Below are 18,403 nucleotides of genomic sequence, written 5' to 3'. Positions count from 1 at the left end.
CACTGAGAGCATATGCACCAAAGACTAATTCCTTGTGTGTCCAATCACACTTGGCCAATAAAGAATTCTACTCTGTTCTATTCTAATCTTCTCCAGGATGATCTATCCTCAAAATGGCACAGTCCACCATTGTAATTGAGTCCATTCATTCACCTTCTTTTTGTTGCTCTTTGCCTAATAATAATAGTAGTAGTAGTAGTAGTAGTAGTAGTAGTAGTAGTAGTTCTAAGTTACTTCTCTCCTTGTTTAGTTTCCACCCATTGCTTCTTGTTCTACCCTCAGGTGCTTTGGAGAATAAGTTGACTCCTTTGTGGCAGCCCCTGAGATACTGGAACACTGCTATCACTGCCCTCTTTCTTTCTAACTTCCCATTACAGACTTTTCCATGGAATTGGGTCTTCCTGTAATGGGTCCAAAATATGATAATTTAGGCCTAGTCATTTTGTGCTTTGAATGTGAATCCTGGACTGACTTATGATCCATTTATTTTCTTGTCTATCCATGGTATTCCAAATGTTTTCTCCAAAGTTCAACACTTTATATTCTAGTAGTACAAATTCATGTTAATACTTTCTAAAATATCTTGGTTGTTGACATTCCGAGTATATAGAATTTTAGTATATTTCCTCCATCTTTGAATTGTAAGGATGAGGCCATGTGGAGGGTGTGAGTAGAATACTGCCTACCATAGTTCCCTTTAAGCTGAGCAGTGAGCAATTGCTCACTTAAAAATCATCATCAACTCAGAGTTTTCCAAACCTGCCCAGAAGCCGAGAGGGAAAGAGTGAGAGGGAAGGAGAGAGAGAGGAAGAGAGAGAAACAGATAGAAAAAAGAGAGGAAGGAAAAGAGAAAGAAAAAGAATGGGAGTAAGGAAGAGAGAAAGAAAATCAAAATCTAGTTTGAAACTAGCTCAACTATTTAAGTGGCATTTTGATATTGATAGAGTTGCTGTATTATGAGCTCACTGATATAGACACACAGTACAGTATTTTATTTTGAAATTCTCTGAGGCAAAACAGGGTGGGTTTTTTGTTTGTTTGTTTGTTTGTTTGTTTGTTTGTTTATTATTTCTGTGCCACCCAATCCCGAAGGGACTGCCGCTCAGACACTATACTTTTCCGCCCACCCCCCAAAAAATTAGAGGGGACACTGCTGCCTACCTTAAGCGGACCCCTCATGCTTAGTTGAGATCACCCAGTTCACATGCCCAGAATGATCTAAGGTACTTTCCTCTGGCTGGCATATGATATCATCTAGGTCGCAACAACAGGAAGTCTGGTGGTGGGGGGATTGAAGGGGCGGGGAATTCACCAATGAGAATGCTGTTGTTCTTTCCTAACTTTTGCTGCTTGGAAAACTATATAAAAGCAATAAACACTGCAAAGTCAGTGAGAGACATCTTTGCATCCTGCCATTATTTTTTGATAATTCCAACATGAATAAGTTATTATCTATTGGTGTTCTTTCACATACCAATTTGAGGTTGAAACCTTCTCAATTCGGAGATTTTTGGGGAAGATTTTCCTTGTTTTTCCATGACTGTTCCCATCTTTCTTATCTTTTCAGATGTTGATACTATGTTCTAAAAGGTTTATAAAATTATACAATGGAATACAGGGGCAGTTAAAAACAGCAAAAAATAAAAATAATAAAATAACTCCAGAGAATTAAAATCATCGCACACAAACAAGTTGTCATAACACCTCTATGCTAAATATACATGTGCAGGGCTCAATTCTAAAACACAATTTTAAAAAAAGAACATTTGTGAATGAGGAAACAATCTCATTACACGCAAGAATAAGATTGGATGCCTAGTTAACCTCTGCAGAATCATTATCACTATGAAGAAAAACCTGCCAAACTTGGCAGGCAACTTATGGCATATACGTGCCGGATACGTGGCAGTCAGTCAACTGCTTTTGGTGGCCTCCTTCCTGTAGTTCTCAAGCCTTATTCCTTTCTAGAATTTGTGAGTGATTGAAAACAGCTGGCCTCAAAAGAGCTGCATTCAAAGACAAGGTATTGTAGGAAGTTAGCACCTACCCCTCTCCTACAAGAATGAAATATTTTAGGAAATGTTAAAAAGGCAGAATATTATATTTCCCTGGTTGAAAAATGGAGAAACATTTTTTTAGGCAGGAAGCAGACTTACTCTTAATAGCCCCCACCCTCCTCAATAGCCCACAGCAGATGTCATCACTTAAAAGATAGCTAGGTCTATTCATAAGCAAATACCCTCATCCAAGGTCCAACAAAGATATGGCCCTCAGCCATAATAGGAATTGCCCAAGACATTCTTCATTATATCACCCAGCAAGATTCAACCAGGCCTGGGACTCAAAAAACAACCTACAAAGTTACCCCTGCATGGCCCCATGGGAGTCTGACAACCAATCAATACCAGCTCAATTCAAAGCTCATCAGAGGATTTCTATCTCTCTGCCCCCCCCCTCCCTTCCCACATATGTGCTTTTTGTTGCCCAGGACCTCAAAACCATGTGGTCCTGTCCACCAGTTAGGTCCCACAGAGTGGATCTTCTCCGGGTCCCGTCAAACAAACAATGCCGTTTGGCGGGACCCAGGGGAAGAGCCTTCTCTGTGGCGGCCCCGGCCCTCTGGAACCAACTCCCCCCAGAGATTAGAATTGCCCCCACCCTCCTTGCCTTTCGTAAGCTGCTTAAAACCCACCTCTGCCGCCAGGCATGGGGGAATTGAGATACACTTTCCTCCTAGGCCTTTAAAATTTTATGAATGGTATGTCTGTATGTATGATTGGTTTTTATATAATGGGTTTTAACTGTTTTTAGTATTGGATTATACTGTTTTGTTACTGTTGTTAGCCGCCCCGAGTCTGTGGAGAGGGGCGGCATACAAATCCAATAAATAAATAAATGAATGAATGAATGAATGAATGAATGAATGAATGAATGAATGAATGAATGAATAAAATGAATAAAATGAATAAAATAAATAAAATAAATAAAATAAATAAAATAAATAAAATAAATAAAATAAATAAAATAAATAAATAAAATAAATAAAATAAATAATAAATAAATAAATAAAATAAAATAAAATAAATAAACAAACAAACAAATAAATTAAACCATATTTCCAAGCAGTCTCCATATTTCCAATGTTTTTCTTCCTACTTGGACATTTCTTCCAACAGTATTTAAACAACCACATTAGCCACACACATCATGAAGATGTATGATGATAAACCATCCACTGTAAAATACTCAAGTGAAGTTTGATTTCTGTTGACCTCATGGACACATCCATGCAGGATTTTTTAAAAAAAATTATAAACAATTAACAGATTTACCCTTGGCATCTTCACAGATGCTTCCTCCACTTCTTATTCTACTTTACATCCATGGCTGGCTTTAGGTTAAGATCAAGCACTGGTTTAGCTGCAAAAGTTTGGGTGGGGGCGCCAATGTTTACTTTTCCTTCTGAAACATTCTAAATAAAATGCAAATCTTGCATTTTGGCAGAAGATGCGCATCATTCAATCAACGTGGCTTAGGAGCAACCTCAGGCCCTTGAAGTGATCCTGCTTGCATACCGCCTTGAAACTTCCTAAATGTTTATTTATTTAAGAGCTGCGGTGGCGCAATGGTTAGAGTGCAGTACTGTAAGCTACTTATGCTGATCACTGGCTACCAGCAGTTTAGTAGATCAAATCTCACCAGGCTCAAGCTTGACTCCAGCCTTCTGAGGTTGATAAAATGAGGACCCAAGTGCTGACTCTGTAAACTGCTTAAAGAGGGCTGTAAAAGCACTCTGAAGCAGTGTATAAATCTAAAGGCTACTGCTATTTGTTTGTTTGTTTGTTTGTTTGTTTATTTCTTTGTTTAGTCAAGTTCGTATTTGTAATATACAGATATAACATTGTATATATGCATAAGATGGTATATACTGATATATATATACAGTGATCCCTCTATTATCGCGAGGGTTCCGTTCCAAGACCCCTCGCGATAATCGATTTTTCGCGATGTAGGGTTGCGGAAGTAAAAATACCATCTGTGCATGCGCGCCCTTTTTTTTCTATGGCTGCGCATGCGTAGATGGTGGCGTTTGCGTTCCCCGCCGCCCACGCAAAGGGGAAACCCCGATTCGGCTCCTTGCTGCTGCTGCGCTACCGAGCAGATCAGCTGCTGGGCGGCCGAAGGAACCTTCCCTGGGTCTTCCCCCTCTTGCTGGCGGGCGGGCGAGCGGCGGGCATCAGCGAGGAGCCGGGGTTTCCCCTTTGCGTGGGCGGCCGGGAAGACCCAGGTTGGGGGTTCGGGGGGGTGCTGGGAAGCCCCCCAGGCCGGCTGCGACCTTTTAAAACAGCCGCGCCGCTTCCCAGCTGACTCCCGAAGCCAAACGCGGAAGTGGTTTTTTTTAAAATTAATATTTTTTTAAAAATCGCGATATAGCGTTTCGCGAAGATCGAGATCGCGAAACTCGAGGGATCACTGTATATCTGAGATTATATATATGTGTGTGTGTGTGTGTGTGTGTGTGTGTGTGTGTGTGTGTGTGAGTGATGAGGCAGCAGCCATCTCGATCACCGGAACATAGAAACTTTAATAAAACCACTTAGCTTTCGTTAGCGTGCTGCTAACTTCGTCAGAGTATTAAAATGCCATGGGAGACAATCACCTTTATAAAGCATTATTCAGTCTGCTCATTGCCCGCGTCATAGGGCCACACCCTTCCCTCCCCTCTGCGGCAAGCCTAATTGTGGGCTTGCTCATGCTGGCTAAAGGGGGATCTACCGCTTTTACTCGTGTCTGTTGCCTCTTTCCCTCCCCAAGGGAGGAGGTGGAGTTATGAGGCAATACTTCGGAGGTGTTTGGTATTGCTTTTCCCCCCCCCATTATCGTTGTTACTTTCTATAGTGGCACATGTCTGCTCTTGCAATTTTTTTGCCCATGCCCTCGTCTTAGGTCTGCACTGTTCTAATCCCCCCCTTGTCCCCTGTGTTGGAACTGCATTGTGCCCCTCCCCCTCTACCTCCATGTTGCTCCAGTATGTTCCCTTGCTTCCCGTTGGGGGTTGCTCTACCCTCATTTAGCTGGTCTCTATGCCCGGCCTGGGGAATTCTGTTAGGGGCTTTATCCAATCCTAATGACCTATCCCCTTTAAGTCGTTGCTGGTGCCTTAAAGCCTGGTATGCCGATGGCATATCAATATGTCTATTTAAAGAATTTTCATTAAAGAACCAGGCTTCATTAAAGAACCAGGCGACCTCCCTTGGTTTCATCTCGCGCCAGAATCTCAGTTCCCTGGAAATCGAAGCCATGATCCTGCTCCTCCATGTGTATCCAAATCTGGGAACGCTGTTCATGACGTCGGACCGCCAATTTGTGTTCGTGTATACGAGTTCTCAATCTTTTTGCCGTTTCCCCCACATAGTGGTGTGCACAATTATTGCAGTTTATACGGTAAATTACCGAGGAGGACTCCTCCTTCACTAAGGTTTCCTTCGGGCGCATTACTGATTTTCTCAAAGTTTGATCTGGCTTATGCGCTACTTTGACCCCGTGGGGTGCCAGTATGCGTGCGGCTGTTTCGGATACCCCTTGTATGTATGGGAGTACCCTCCACGCTGATGTTTCATTTGCGCTTTCAGTAGGTTGCCGGAGTCTGGGTGTGACGCACCGTTGGATAAAATCTCTCGAGTAGCCATGACGTATACAAGTTTGATAAAGATACGCTCGTTCTTTTTGTTTGGCTGCCCGTGTGCTACAGTGAGTTTTTATCCTGTTAAATAATGTCCGTATACAACTGACTTTATGTGCGTTGGGGTGATTGCTTTCGTTGTGTAACATGCGGTCCGTGTTGGTGGTCTTCCGGTATACCTCCTTTCTAGATGTACTGATTAACTGGCCTTTCTAGATGTACTGATTAACCGGAACCCAGATGGAAGCATCGACACGGAGGTATACCGGAAGACCACCAACACGGACCGCATGTTACACAACGAAAGCAATCACCCCAACGCACATAAAGTCAGTTGTATACGGACATTATTTAACAGGATAAAAACTCACTGTAGCACACGGGCAGCCAAACAAAAAAGCACAAATGAAACATCAGCGTGGAGGGTACTCCCATACATACAAGGGGTATCCGAAACAGCCGCACGCATACTGGCACCCCACGGGGTCAAAGTAGCGCATAAGCCAGATCAAACTTTGAGAAAATCAGTAATGCGCCCGAAGGAAACCTTAGTGAAGGAGGAGTCCTCCTCGGTAATTTACCGTATAAACTGCAATAATTGTGCACACCACTATGTGGGGGAAACGGCAAAAAGATTGAGAACTCGTATACACGAACACAAATTGGCGGTCCGACGTCATGAACAGCGTTCCCAGATTTGGATACACATGGAGGAGCAGGATCATGGCTTCGATTTCCAGGGAACTGAGATTCTGGCGCGAGATGAAACCAAGGGAGGTCGCCTGGTTCTTTAATGAAGCCTGGTTCTTTAATGAAAATTCTTTAAATAGACATATTGATATGCCATCGGCATACCAGGCTTTAAGGCACCAGCAACGACTTAAAGGGGATAGGTCATTAGGATTGGATAAAGCCCCTAACAGAATTCCCCAGGCCGGGCATAGAGACCAGCTAAATGAGGGTAGAGCAACCCCCAACGGGAAGCAAGGGAACATACTGGAGCAACATGGAGGTAGAGGGGGAGGGGCACAATGCAGTTCCAACACAGGGGACAAGGGGGGGATTAGAACAGTGCAGACCTAAGACGAGGGCATGGGCAAAAAAATTGCAAGAGCAGACATGTGCCACTATAGAAAGTAACAACGATAATGGGGGGGGGAAAAGCAATACCAAACACCTCCGAAGTATTGCCTCATAACTCCACCTCCTCCCTTGGGGAGGGAAAGAGGCAACAGACACGAGTAAAAGCGGTAGATCCCCCTTTAGCCAGCATGAGCAAGCCCACAATTAGGCTTGCCGCAGAGGGGAGGGAAGGGTGTGGCCCTATGACGCGGGCAATGAGCAGACTGAATAATGCTTTATAAAGGTGATTGTCTCCCATGGCATTTTAATACTCTGACGAAGTTAGCAGCACGCTAACGAAAGCTAAGTGGTTTTATTAAAGTTTCTATGTTCCGGTGATCGAGATGGCTGCTGCCTCATCATTCACACACATACCTGGAACTCGCATTTTTAGGACTATTCTTGATATATATATATATATGTGTGTGTGTGTGTGTGTGTGTGTGTGTGTGTGTGTATATATATATATATATATATATATATATATATATATATATATACACACACACACACACACACACACACACATACTGTATATAACTATACATATCAGTATATCCCATATTATGCATATACAATATCGAAGGAGTGTTACTGATATATACCAGTATATACAGTACTGTATATACTATACAGCATCTCTCTCTCCATACACGCACACACACACACAACTATTAAAAAAAACCATATAGCCCCTTCCTGGTACAAAGCTGAAGGGATCAGATCCTGTGGCCTAGAGGCAGAGGCTGCAGGATCAAATCTTAGGAATCGGGTGATGTCAACAGTGGACAATCTTAAGGGTAAGTTTGTTAAAAGTTTGTTAAAAGTAATGCTTCCCATTCAAATATGAACGTGGTTCACGTTGGACCCCGCTTAGCTTTCCAAATGAGCCAGCGTCGGTTAGTACATTGTGCCACTCGGCTGGCCTCTCAAACTTTAGCTGCGCATTAAAGGAAACTTCACCGAACAAACAACCGAATCCTGGAGACCGGCGGCGGGAGAAAACATTCGACGTCTGACCCACCGTGAGAGGGATGTTTATTCCAGGTTTAACGACACCCACCATATCCAGGAGGAACTTTGGGGGCTTATTTTCACCTCTCTCCAAACCCTGGCAAGTTCCATTGGGCCGGGCCGAATATTGCTTTCCCTCTCTTCCTCCCCCGTCTCGGCGGGAAAAATGGTACCTTCCAGAGTTTTTGCCTGCCGCCGGGTGTTGGGACGAAGAAAGTAGCTCGCGGACAGTTTCCATCGGGAGGAGGCTGCGTGCGGGGCTCTGGGCTGAGCCGGAGTCTGGGGCAAAGCAAAGCCCAGCAAAGCCGACTAGGATGAGTGGGAAAGAGCCGCTTCTGGGCGCTCTGAAAGGTGAGAAAGAGAAAGAGGGATTCGCGCCAGGTAACGCGAGCGGGGTGTTTGAAAACGAATACATAAATAAAATAAATGTGAAGAATAAACCGTAATTTCGTAGCATTTAGGGATTTAAACGGAGCGGGGCTCTGATGGGTCATCACCCAGCTGTCACGGGGAAGAAATGCGCCGTAGAGATGCCAGATGATGAAAGGAATTAGTTATGTGGTAGAAGATTGGTTATCTTTCAACTGGACACGTGTTCTCCGCTCCCCACGTTCAACTGATTACCGAACTCTATTTGTGGCAGTATTTTAGGATTGGTTTTCAGTTTTCAGTTCAGAAGGGGATGATGGAATCAGGAAAACTGAAAACCAGAAGGCCAAGCAGAGTGCGCAGGAGAAATGCTGGGATAAGGACATTTTTGAGTAAATTCCAGGACTCTCGCCAACCCCTCAGTAATGAAAACTTGAGGAGATAATGTTAGACGGACAGGTGTCCCTCACACATGGGGTTATATAGGAGAGACAATTTCATGTTTGCTACTACTTTGTTACTACTGTGTGGACATGCAGACAAGATACAAACCCACCTTTGAGTTTTGTCACCTCCAGCGTCCTGCTAGCTAAAAATATCTTTTTTAGTTCGCATATTGGGTTACTTCATTTAATGTCCTGTCCACAGCTTTAGTCATTTTTGATGCCCAATGAAAAAGATGTGTGTGGAATAACTAACATAGTAACTTCATATTGTCTTCCTGTCACCCTCTACTTTTTAATGTGCTCTTTTCTGCTGGTTGTTGTTGACCATCAGTAAGAAACTAGGGAGTTGTATTTTTGTCAAGCCACAAAAATAGATTTTTCTAACCAAGCTCTCTCTTTTTTAAAAAATCTAGATAATTACTGAACTAGTCCACAGAGGGGGAAAAAAGTGCCAATAGTGAAGTTGTCACCGTTCCTTTTCTCTAGAGCAGTGGTTCTCAACCTGAGGGTCGGGACCATGGGACAGAGGTTCCCTAAGACAATGGGGAAAAACAAATTCCCCATGGTGTTAGGAACTAAAGTTTCTATTCTGGTGCCTTGAAACATATTTTTACGATCCGAACAATCAGGTGTTTACAGTGGGGGGGTGTCAGTGACCTTCCTGCCAATCAGCTTAAAGCTCTGTTGGGAAAATTGGCACTAGACTTATGGCTGGGGGTCACCACAACATGAGGAACTGTATTAAGGGGACACGGCATTAGAAAGGTTGAGAACCACTGCTAGAGGGAAAGAAAAAAAACTGCAATACAAAGATCTACCCAAATGTAAACCCTCTTATATTCCATAGGATTTCTTCCAAAGTAAAAGATATAGCATTGTAGCCTGTGTGTGTACAAAGCATTTTTTCCCCCTAGGAGCACTTTTTACCATTTCTCTAATCACACTAGTATAAACTGGTTTGCATGATGTAACATTGACTTTTTAAAGGTCTGAAATTATATGAATGATTCATTTTTTATCAATGCATTGGCATCCTTCAAAAGACCATGGTATTATGCTCCGGATTCCCCAGAGCATAAAGCCTGGGTAGATTAGTCTTTTTATCAATATCTTGTAAGAAATATATGCAACACTATCGTGAAAAATATCTTACTTTCTGTTGTGGCTGTCACTTGTATGAACAACTTACATAAGTAATATGTAAGACATAAAAGCTTCAGATTACAGATCTCCCCATATAACTATCTTTTGCAGAGACATACGGGCGATTTTTAAAATGATGACTTTGATTATAATTTTTCTTCCTCATTTAATGATTTGTCCTATAGCTTTCCTTATTGTTTTCTTTAAACTAATCTTGCATGCCCCTACCTAAATGATATGGAACAGTGTGGGATTTACTGCAGTAGACATGTACAGGATTTTATTGTAATTTTTATTATTTTGCCTACATTCACATAACATACTCACCTACAGTTTTGAACCATGGTTCAAAATTACAGAATTAACCTATGGTTTGACAATGCAAACCACTAACATTATTTGGGAGACCAGACTACCCCTGTATGTGTGTGTGTGTGTGTGTGTATGTATGTGTATGTACTGTATATATGTGTGTGTGTATATATATACAGTGGTACCTCTACTTAAGAACTTAATTCATTCTGTGACCAGGTTCTTAAGTAGAAAATTTTGTAAATAGAAGCAATTTTTCCCATAGGAATCAATGTAAAAGCAAATAATGCGTGCAAACCCATTAGGAAAGAAATAAAAGCTCGGAATTTGGGTTGTAGGAGGAAGAGAAAGAAGAGGTGGAGGACAGTCGCTGCCAAAGGAAGAAGGTGAAGTGAGGGGAATTTAAAAAATCCAAAACTTTAAGGCTTTTTAAAAAAAAACTCTGAGGTGGCGAGGAGAAGCACGTGCCTCCCATACACCTGGTGCGAGGCTGCCTCCCATACACTGCGCCAGAGAAAGAAACCCAGGCGGGCGAGGGGGGGGGAACCTCTCACTCCTTTGACCAAAAGGCAGCTGCTGCTGCTGCTACCTGCTTCCTTTTTCTTCCCATGCTGAAGGGCTCCCCTCTTCTCTCGCTCTCTCGCTTTGTAGCCGGCACCTTTCCTTCACTGTGGTGACTCTTCGGTTTGGCTGAAGCCGAGTTGATTCACCAGAGTGAAGCGCCCCCTTTTGCCTTTCTGCACCCAGATGCTATGGGAGGCAACAAAATGCTTGGTTCGCCCTGGACTGCCAAAGCCTCTTTAAATGCCACCGAAAGGCTCCTCTGGCAGCCCAGAAAAGCCCGAGATGTCCGGGATTAAAGGGGGAATGGCAGGAAACTGGCCGGGCCTGCGTGCCAAACCATATCCTTCTAGGATTCGAACCTGGGCTGCTTATGCCTTGCCTTGCTTGGCAGTGATTTTTCCTCTAAGCCATAGGTCCTACTTCCTTTTATCAGCTGAGCCAAGGAAAGATTACATGTTTTTCTGTTGAGTCACCTGGCATACCCAAATATGGGAGAGAGCTCACTGCTCATTTTAAATAAACCACATGATTTAATCTGTTTAATCTGCTTTAATCTATTGATTTTCAATGTGTTCTTGGCCAGCATGTAATGTTTTACAACTGGAAAATCCAAATTCTTCCAAATAAACATATGATTACACAAAGTTTGTAGAGATTCTCAGTCATCCAAGTCATGTACCAAAGTTACTTTTTCAGGAGGCAACTATCCATTCCATTCCCCACTATCCTGTCAGAGCTGAAGAAGCTTCTTGGATGAGAAGTGAAAGGTCTTCAAAAGAAAAAACAAGGAAGTCCAGTTGCCTCTTGAAAAAACTCCTTTGGAATCTGATTGCTAGCTATATTTGATATACAGTATGTTGTAATTTATTTAAAACTTACTTGTCCTAGTTCGTTATGCCTAAATTGCTGATGGAGACAACATTATTTCTGCACCATATCATCTATAAAATTGCCTAAACTTTAGGTTTGAGAGATCTCTTTTTATCCCTAGTGTTAAGAGTTCATGAAGTCAGTCCACTGAAGAGAAAGACTGGGATTTTAAATATTATTATTATTATTATTATTATTATTATTATTAATTAGATTTGTATGCTGCCCATCTCCGCAGACTCCGGGCGGCTCACAACAGTGATAAAACAATATACAGTGACAAATCTAATATTAAAAGTCTAAAATAACAAATCTAACATTAAAAATCTAAAAGCCCCATTATTTAAAAATCATGCACACAAACATACCATACATAGCTAAAATAATATATTAACATTTTAATTCTATAAAATGAGAAAAAAAGTTTCTCCCCAAAGTGTACTTCAAAAAAAGTATTGTATTTCAGAAAAAGGATTTTGCCTAGAGTTATTTTAACTTCTGTTATTGCAGCCTGCATTTGAAATTGCTCATGCGAGTCAATCTGCATTTGGTATTGTTTAGTCAGACTCCATATTTTTAGATCCATTCTTTCCTTTTCCATTTGAAATTCAGTTTTATACATTCTATTTTCTTGCAGTGTGCATTCTCAACTTTCGGGAAAGCAGTAGTCCTTACACAGATACCTGTCCTCATTTGCAATCCATTTGTGAGATCTTGGAAATGATTCTTCGGAAAGGATTGAAACGTGAGTAACTTTCTTGGCTCCACAGCTTAATATTGAGAAATATTGAAAGGTTTGTTGGTTGTAAAGGCCTGACTTACAGAAAATGATACCAATGAGACAAGATTAATCTTAAAATGGAAAAGGAAAAATAATAATATTTACCTCAGTATGAAGTCTGACTAGCATGAGCAATACCAAATTATTATACATTGGGCCTTAGCAACGCACTGACTATGTGCTTGGTTTATTACACTCTACTAATGGATTAAATGATATAAGGTAATGAATTAATAATGAATTAGAAAGGATATAAGAAGTTATCCTTTGGACCAGGGGTCTCCAAATATTAAGATTTCTGGACTTCAAATCCAAGAATTCATCAGCCAGCCAAAATTCAAATGAGGAATTTTTGTATGTTATGTTACAGATTTAATCTATGTATTATATATTCAATATACGTCAGGATTCAGACTATAACAGTTCTGCAAAATATAGTTTGCTAAGCATATGGCACCATTAGGAAGCTGTTGCATTGTGGTCACTTGCATCTCAGACATTAACACCTTTGAAAATGTCCAAAGATACTTCACCAGAAGAGCCCTTCACTCCTCCACTCGAAATAGAATACCCTGTGAGACTAGACTTTCAATCCTGGGCCTAGAAAGTTTAGAACTAAGACGCCTTAAACAAGATCTAAGTATTGCCCACAAGATCATATGCTGCAATGTCCTGTCTGTCGGCGACTACTTCAGCTTCAACCACAACAACACAAGAGCACACAACAGATTTAAACTTAATATTAACCGCTCCAAACTTGACTGTAAAAAATATGACTTCAGTAACCGAGTTGTGGAAGCGTGGAACTCATTACCGGACTCCATAGTGTCATCCCCAAACCCCCAACACTTTACCCTTAGATTATCTACGGTTGACCTATCCAGATTCCTAAGAGGTCATTAAGGGGCGAGTACAAGTGCACTAGAGTGCCTTCCGTCCCCTGTCCTATTGCTCTCGTATATCTCCTATACCTTTCTTCTATTCCTTATCTCTCCTTCTATTCTTTCATTGATATGTTCTATTACTATATCTTCTTTTCTATTATTTCTTAGATATACAGTATTTTACTATGAGTATCTCCTTTATAACCTTCATCATGTATTTTACTTTGTGTATATAGATATATACCCACTAAAACCCTCATTGTGTATTGGACAAAATAAATAAATAAATAAAAATAAATGTAACATTTATAAAGTTCATGTCTTGTAGGTTTCAACGATATATAAATATGGGTGGTCAAATGATAGTTTGTGCAAACGATTCCCAAGATTGTTTTTAAATAATAAAATAAAATAATAAAGGGCACAAAACATTGATGTGTGCACAAAATTGACCAGGTCATTCTCTGCAACAATACTCTGAACCTAAGGTAATTGTAAGTCTGCTCAACCTAAGCTAATTGTAAGTCTGCTCAAATGACTATCTCTTATCAGATGATGAAAAGCCATACTGCTGGTGTGTGGCTAAGGGATATGATCAGAGGTGGGATTCAGCAGGTTCTGACCAGTTCTGGTGAGCCAGAATTTCTAGTGGAAATTTTGAGTAGTTTGGAGAACCAGCAAATACCACCTCTGTCTGACCCTGCCCCATCTGTTCTCTGCCTCCTGAGTCTCAGCTGATCTGGAGGAAATGGGCATTTTGCAGTAACCTTCCCCTGGAGTAGGGAGGGAATGGAGATTTTACAGTATCTGTCCCCTGCCATGCCCACCAAGCCACACCATGTGTACCAAGCCACGCTCACAGAACCAGTAGTAAAAAATAATTTTAATCCCACCACTGGATATGATCATCTCCCAGTCTTACCATTCTTGCTAAAGGATGTCTTTTTGCCCTCTTCAGAGCCAGTTCTGGGATTCAAGAGGAAGGACTATTGGCACTGGCTAGAGCAGCTTCCACAGCAGCAGACCCAACACAGGTAGATAGTCTCTTGCAGCTTGTAAACAGGAACTCAAAATATTGGGTTTTGTTCTTCCACTGTTGCAATTTTAACTCAGAGTTCCCAGACTTGATTTCCTTCCATCGTTCACATCTAATGCAATTTCATGTCTGCTGGAGGAGTTGCAGACCCATACTGGAAGAGTACTGGTAGGAAATAACCAGTCAGAGATGCTCTAACTCAGGGCTGTCAAACTCCTGGCCCGTAATGGGATGCGGCACATGCTGGCCATTATCCATGCCTGGTTTAGTGAAGGGGGAAAAGCTCCCAATGCACCACGTAACACCACCGGGATGATGTGAGTTTGACACTCCTGCTCTAACTTAATGCTTCTCAAACATATTACAGGTTTCACTGACTGTACCTTTGATTGCTATTGAATTAGGCATGGAGAAACTCTGGTGTTTTATTTTATAAGTTTCAATATAATTTTAATTAAAAGTAGGGTGGAATATTTTCTTTTTGTGAGGAATTCACAGCTGCTAAAATCTCTGCATCAGAAAAAGGTTTCACAGAAGACACATACAAGTAATCCTCATTCAGTGACCCCCTTGTTCAGCAACCATTTGAATAAGGGAATTTACAACTATTCCTCATAGTGCAGAATCCCGACAGTTCTGGCATCCCAGCATCACATAATCACCATTTGCAATCTTCACTGCTGGTTTCTGACGAGCAAAATCGATGGGAAAGCTGTCAAGAGGTCACAAACAGCAACTGTGACCATGGGACACTTCAGCTGTGCAGGATTTGCCTAATGATGGCAGTTGGAATTGTTGCAACTGCCATTGTAAGCAGGCATAGCCATGTGATGTCATGTTTTACAGCTGCATCACACAGCAATGAAGTTGTGGATCCCAATTGCCATCGTAAAGTTGGGGAGTGGTTGTATTATTTTTTACCGTAGTTTCTAGAACCGCTAAGTTTATAGTCAGGGCTGTTCAGATGAGAATACGTTTTATAGAACATATTGGGGTGGCATGCAAAGGAGATGAACTTACTTAAGAATATTTTATATCAGTATCTTAGATTTGTTTAATATAATCCTTTGCACAAGTTATATTCTCATGTTTTACTACTCAATTTTAGCATATTATACTGCATTTTAACTTATTATTTATTCAAATTCCCTCTATTTTAGCCCATTTTATTGTATTTTAACCAGTCAGTTTTATGACGACTGATGTGGTCCTTTTTCTCGCTTTGATATGGTCAATTGACTAATCAAATAAAGTTGATATTGTATTGTATTGTATTATTTTTTACCCATTTTAACAATATTGAAACAACATTTAAAAATACTCAATAGTGGAGACTGTATTAACAATAACTTTTCCACTTGCAGTAGGAGCGTTCTGTCCATAATGATTGAGAAAACGAGTTCTTGTGAGAAGGTGCTGACAGCTCAAGGAAGAGGGCGGTACTTCCTGCGTCGGGCTTTGAATGAAAAGTTATTAGCAGCTGCTGTTCAGCAGCTCCTCAGAACTCCCAGGCTGCTTGAGGTGATTAAATAATCCAGAGAAATAAAAAAGATAATTTGAATAACAACCATACTATACTTCGATCTGTGTCTTTGACTCTTTGCTTGAGGCCTGAAATTGAACATTAGATAGAGGTAGTTTTCAATGTATGACCACAACTGGAACTAGAATTTCTAGTCGATGTAGTTGTAAAGCAAGCCATCACACGTTTGGATTCGATGTTGGAATCTATTATTCCAATTTTGAAGTTTGTATTTTCTATAATTAGCATGATTTGGGGGGGACGAGGGGGTTGTCAGCAAGGTTTTGAAAAGTGTACTTATGTAGTTGGATAATAGATCTGTATCATTGTAACATTGATTGCCTTGGACAGGTGTCAGCAACCTGCAGCTCTGGAGCCGCATGTGGCTCTTTGGGCCCTCTGCTGTGGCTCCCTGTCGGGAGATCCCACCACGTGCTGGCTTCGCCCTCCCCTCCCAGTCACTCCTCACCTGGCCTCAGAAGGTAAGAGCGACGGTAGGGGATGGAGAAATAGCCAGAGCAGAGACAGTGAGATACAAAAAGGGGGAACGAGAGAGACATAGGCTTTGTGGTTCCCGGTGTTTTTTTAACAACCGGTTTCCTGCACTAATGATCGACTGTGTAGGTATGGATTGGGGGAGTCATGTGACTGATGGAAGTGAGTGACATTGAGCTGGCCACGCCCACCCAGATTTTGTGGCTCCCGGTGTTTTCTTTTCTGTGTGAAACAGGTCCAAATGGCTCTTTAAGGTTGCAGACCCCTGGCCTTGGACTTCAGCAATCCAAAGTCACCTCCAAAGCCTTCTAACCTTATGATTCTAACTGAGATAATTCTTATCATTTTGGTGTTGCATCTGAACACTGAATTTGACTGGCTTTTCTTAATAATTACAATATTTTGCTTAGGTTTTCCTTTATCTATAAAGATCTGGTGCTTCCTGGATACAAAATGACCCATTCCAGTTCATTTCAGTTTGTTGATTTCCAAAATGTCAGTGCTTCATTTTGACATTTCTGCTAACACCTAGTTTGTTTTGCTTTATGTCCCGCCATTCCATATACCAGTGACGGCGAAGCTTTTTTGGTTTGTGTGGCAAAAGGGGGACGTGTGCGCACACTATCGCGTGCACGTACCTACACCCATTCTTTCACCCCATGCATGCGCAAACCCCATGCGCATGCACACAACAACCTCTTCCCCCCCCCCCCCGCATGAACACAGGCCTCGTTGAAGCCTGGGACGGTGAAAAAACAGCCCAACACGCAACTGGAATTTTGGAAAAACGGACTTTCGGTTTGCCCATTGTGCTCTTTTTGGCACTCCAGAGCAATGTTTCCCAACCTTGGCAACTTGAAGGTATTTGGACTTCAACTCCCAGAATTCCCCAGCCAGCAAATGCTGGCTGGGGAATTCTGGGAGTTGAAGTCCAGATAGCTTCAAGTTGCAAAGGTTGGGAAACACTGCTCTAGAGGTCCCTGAAGCCTCCTGAGAGCCAAACAGCCTTCCCAAAGGCCGAAAATCAGCCCAGCATGTGCATAAGTGCTGGAGCTGACATAGGGCAACGCCTCGCTTATGCATGCGACCTATGGTACGCATGCCATAGATTCACCATCACTGCCATATACAAATGGTGTAGCTATCTTTGCACCACTGAACTTTGCTTTTCCTCCCAGGCACAACTGCAGTCGAACATCATTTGAACTTTATTCTAATGACATCAAGGGACCAGCGCTCCTTGTACTTGTCCTCTGCCTTTCTCTGGTAGCCCACTGGATACCTTATTAACGGGAAGATCATGTCACAATATTGTGTTGACATTATTCTGACTGGAAATATCTGTCATTGAGGGTTTTTTGTTAGCAGAAAAATGGAGCGGGTTACTATTTTGACGTTCTGTGAAGTCTTGACAGTTTTCCAATACAAGTCTACATTTAACATGCCAGGTTTCAAATGTATGCTTCTTGCTTGATTTTCACTAGTTATCTCTTATTACAATACCCATGTTTCATATTTAAACATCTGTACCATAAGAAATTATTTTATTTAAATTGTTCTTAATGCACTGCATGTTTGTTTTTATATTGATTCCAGTGTTATGATCCAATAACATCCATCCTGAACAATGAAGAATTTTCAGGTAAGTTTCTGTTCTATCATTATGCTTCTCTCTCAAGATGCCTCCTTGCATATATCGTTGTACTCAGAGGTGGGTTGCTCCTGGTTCCGACCAGTTCTATAGAACCGGTAGTGGGAATTTCCCCCCTCTCGCCAAACCGTGAGCAATCGCCAGTTGGCCATGCCCCCGAACTGGCTCTGTTTGTGGCTTCTGCGCATGCGTGTGTCGTCACACGCATGCACACCCACACGCACATGTACGGAAGCAAAAAAATTGCTAAAGTCTCACACGTGTCTCAAGAGTTTTTGCTTCTGCGCATGCGCAAAGAGCAAAAAATATCAAAAATTAAGTTAAAAAGATGGCGGCACCCGAAGGACTGGCACCGGAGCGGTCACGCGCAAATTGTGCAATCTGGTGGCTTCTATCGATACATAGTCGCCTACCAGACCGGGAGCAACACAGCTCTGGAGTAATTAATAATAATTAATAATAATAATAATAATAATAATAATAATAATAATTTATTGGATTTGTATGCCGC

At 41.7% G+C, this 18,403-nt stretch overlaps 1 protein-coding gene across 6 annotated transcripts in view; it reads left to right on the top strand.

Annotated features, from left to right (window-relative positions):
* The first annotated feature begins 7,512 nt into the window (after positions 1-7,512).
* LOC139161152 (uncharacterized) overlaps positions 7,513-18,403 on the top strand; it is a 31,678-nt gene continuing 20,787 nt past the window's right edge. For 2 of the 6 annotated variants that reach the window (XR_011558076.1, XR_011558075.1), the window contains exons 1-5: positions 7,834-8,170; positions 12,161-12,268; positions 14,147-14,222; positions 15,589-15,745; positions 17,838-17,883. Coding sequence is in view for 3 of the 6 variants with exons in the window: in XM_070739906.1 (XP_070596007.1) it covers positions 8,134-8,170; positions 12,161-12,268; positions 14,147-14,222; positions 15,589-15,745; positions 17,838-17,883 (424 nt within the window). In the remaining 3 variants the exon portion in view is untranslated. Of the gene's footprint in view, positions 7,606-7,833; positions 8,171-12,160; positions 12,269-14,146; positions 14,223-15,588; positions 15,746-17,837; positions 17,884-18,403 lie in introns of those variants that run through there. The other 4 variants (XM_070739907.1, XR_011558074.1, XM_070739906.1 and 1 more) reach the window with 4 other exon arrangements.

Source organism: Erythrolamprus reginae, chromosome 2 (genome assembly GCF_031021105.1).
Source record: "Erythrolamprus reginae isolate rEryReg1 chromosome 2, rEryReg1.hap1, whole genome shotgun sequence".
NCBI lineage: Eukaryota > Metazoa > Chordata > Lepidosauria > Squamata > Dipsadidae > Erythrolamprus > Erythrolamprus reginae.
This window is presented reverse-complemented; position numbering and strand designations above follow the sequence as displayed.